Source organism: Colobus angolensis, unplaced genomic scaffold (assembly GCF_000951035.1).
Source record: "Colobus angolensis palliatus isolate OR3802 unplaced genomic scaffold, Cang.pa_1.0 Scaffold4, whole genome shotgun sequence".
NCBI lineage: Eukaryota > Metazoa > Chordata > Mammalia > Primates > Cercopithecidae > Colobus > Colobus angolensis.
Window position 1 is genome coordinate 13,500,282 of NW_012117376.1, and position 3,050 is coordinate 13,503,331.

General features: G+C 52.2%; 1 protein-coding gene across 1 annotated transcript in view; it reads left to right on the forward strand.

Annotated features, from left to right (window-relative positions):
• Positions 1 to 2,953: 2,953 nt before the first annotated feature.
• AHDC1 (AT hook, DNA binding motif, containing 1) overlaps positions 2,954 to 3,050 on the forward strand; it is a 17,162-nt gene continuing 17,065 nt past the window's right edge. The window contains exon 1 of the mRNA XM_011955558.1: positions 2,954 to 3,048. Coding sequence (XP_011810948.1) covers positions 2,954 to 3,048 — 95 coding nt within the window. The remainder of the gene's footprint in view (positions 3,049 to 3,050) is intronic.

Genomic DNA, 3,050 nt, shown 5'->3' on the forward strand with positions numbered 1-3,050 from the left:
TGGCTGAAGGATTGTTAACAGGAGCTGGGAGTGGAAGGAGGCTTTGGACTTAAGGCAGAATTAGAAATCCTGCCACTTAGCAACTGTGTGACTTCAGGCAAGTTACACATCCACTCTGAGCCAGTTTCCCCTATAACACGGGGATAATAAATCATGCCTCCCAGGCTGCTGTGAGGATTCAGTGGTTCATAGATGTGTAGGGAGGTGCTTTGTAGATTGCAAATCGCCATCCCCCAAAGGGGAACAGAGAAGTGTCTCTTTCTACTCTATCCCGTCCCTACAGCTCTGCAGTCTTCCTGTGGGGTGACAGCACTGGTAGGTGGGGAGAGTCTGCGTGAGTCTCTGGCACATAGGTCTCAGTGACCCAGTACTAGGTCAGAGCCAAACATTAGGCAGGCATCAAGGTCAGTCTTTAAGACCCTCACAGTATTGGGGTCCATTCAGCTCCCTGCTCCCTGAGATCCCAGCTCCTGGAATCAGCCATGGCCCTCAGTCCTCGGGCTCCTTTGGGAGTCAGACATGCCTGGATCTAAATCCCAGCTCTGCCCTGACCAGCTCAGGGAGTCAGTCAGTAAATATTTATGTAGCATTCATAGCCCAGGCCCTAGGGTCAGGCAATACAGCGATAAACAAGACAGACGTGATCCGTGCTCCTGAAGAGCCCACACTGTTGCAGGAGACACACTAAACAGCCAGTCACACAAGTAATTGATGATAGCTGCGATAAATACTATGAAGGTGAAATAGATAGGGCTCTGAGAGGATGTAGTAGGGGCCAGGACAAGACCAGAGGTAGGATGGAGCAGCAGAGTTTTTCCGATGAAGGTGGAAGAAGGATCAGAGAATGTCCCTTTTCACACTCTTGGGTCCCTCCCTCAGCATCCTTCTTGGGTCTGGAGAAGAAGAAAGAGCCTAAAGGGAAAAGGCAGGGTTGATTGCTCTGTATACCTATTCGTTTGTTCATTCATTCAACAAACTTTTTAAATTTAATGTTTTGGAGAAAGGATCTCACTCTGCTGCCCAGGCTGGAGAACGATGGCACGATCATAGCTCAGAGCAGCCAGCCTGAACCTCCCGGGCTCAAGCGATCCTCCCACCTCAGCCTCTTGAGTAACTGGGACTACAGGTGTGCACCACCATGCCCAGCTAATTTTTAAATTTTCATAGGGATGGGGTCACGCTATGTTGCCCAGGCTGGTCTCGAACTCCTGGACTCAAGCGATCCTCCTGCCTCAGCCTCCCAAAGTGCTGAGATTACAGGTGTGAGCCCCTGCACCTGGCCAAACAGCCATTTTTTTAAATGCTGCTGTAGGCCATGTGCTGTTCTGAGTGTTGGGAAATACATATAGCAGTGAATAGGACAGATATCCTTGCTTTTATGGTGTTTACCATCTTCCAGGGGATAGTTTCTGTAAGACTGGGGAAGATAATCATATTGATCTCATGTTTGTATGGGGAATTTGGTGAGATAATCTATATAAAGCGCTTGGCCCAGTGTTTGGCGACAGAAAATGTCCCCAAACTATGGACTTTTATTGTTGCTGACTCCCCGTGTGATTGCTCTGACCTCAGGCGTCTTCACTTTTTCTTTGTAGCTCTTATCCCACTAGTAATTAAGTAATTTATGATGATCTGATCAGTGTCTGTCTGTCCAGTCCTTGTCCAAAGTAGGTACTTTATAACTAATGAGTGTATGAATGAATGATGTTACTTTATCTCTGAGCCTCCATTTCTTCATCTGCAAAATGGGGTTATTAATAGCCCCTACCTCACAGGATTGGTATGAAGAATTAAATGAAACGATGCCTGGACAGCTTCCAGCCCAGTACCTGGCGCGCAGTAGGTGCTCACTAAACCTGAGCTGCGATGGTCCTTTCCAGGCGCTGTCCACGCCCCGAGGCCTGGGCTCAGGCCGAAGTTGCTCCACAGCACCCCCAGCTGACAGCCAGCGACTGGCAGAGCCCCCAGGCACGGGGGCCCTCTCTCTTCCAGGTCAGCCGGGTGTCTGCGCTGGACGGAGCGCTGAGGGGAACCGGGGGTGGTACCTGGAGGAGGCCGGGCCGGTGGGCAGGGGTTGAACTGTGGCCACTGGACCATTTGGGGAATTCAGATCTGTTGCCTGTCTTGTTGCCCACAGAGATCTCCAGTGTGACAGCCCAGGCGGCAGAGCCGAGGGTGAGTGGTGGGGGTTCTCATGGAGCCTTTTGGGGGTAAGAAGCAGGAAGGCCGTGCGCTTGTTAGAGCTTCCTGGCGTTCTCCTTAAGTTTGATCACCCTGCTGATGTGCTTCCCTCTCAAAGGCAGGGGTCCTGTTCTTCCTGAGCGCATAGCCAGATTTCCAAAGGGGATGAGCTGTCAATAAGTGAAACTGGGCCAGGCATGGTGGTTCATGCCTGTAATCCCAGTACTTTGGGAGGCCAAGGCGGGTGGATCATCTGTGGTCAGGAGCTCAAGACCAGCCTGGCCAACATGGTGAAACCCTGACTCTACTAAAATACAAAAATTAGCCAGGCGTGGTGGCGCATGCCTGTAATCCCAGGTACTTGGGAGGCTGACACCTGAGAATCGCTTGCAGTAGGAGGCAGAGGTTGCAATGAGCTGAGATCACGCTACTTCACTCTAGCCTGGGTGACAGAGTGAGACTCTCTTTCAAAACAAAAAAAAAAAAGTGAAACTGGGGCCCATGAGGGGCTTGCTGTACATATGGTGGTTTGAGAAAGGCTGGGAGTCAGCAAGGGGATTGGGCTTAGGGTGGGGACAGGAGCTTGGTAAGGAGATGAGACCTCAGGAGGGAGGGGTCCAGGAGCTCATCGAGGATATGGGAAGCTGATGAGGATGTAGGTGTTCAGTAAGGGACCTCCTGCTCTTCCTGCCTGGCAGGTCCTGGTCCCGGCTTCTCGCACCCTCATGTCAGCCCCGGCCCCGCCCGGCGGCCTGCGGAGGACAAGGTCAGGATGCGTGTGAAGCCCCAGGGCCTGGTGGTGACTTCCAGTGCCGTGTGCAGCTCTCCTGACTACCTCCGGGAGCCCAAGTACTACCCCGGCGGCCCCC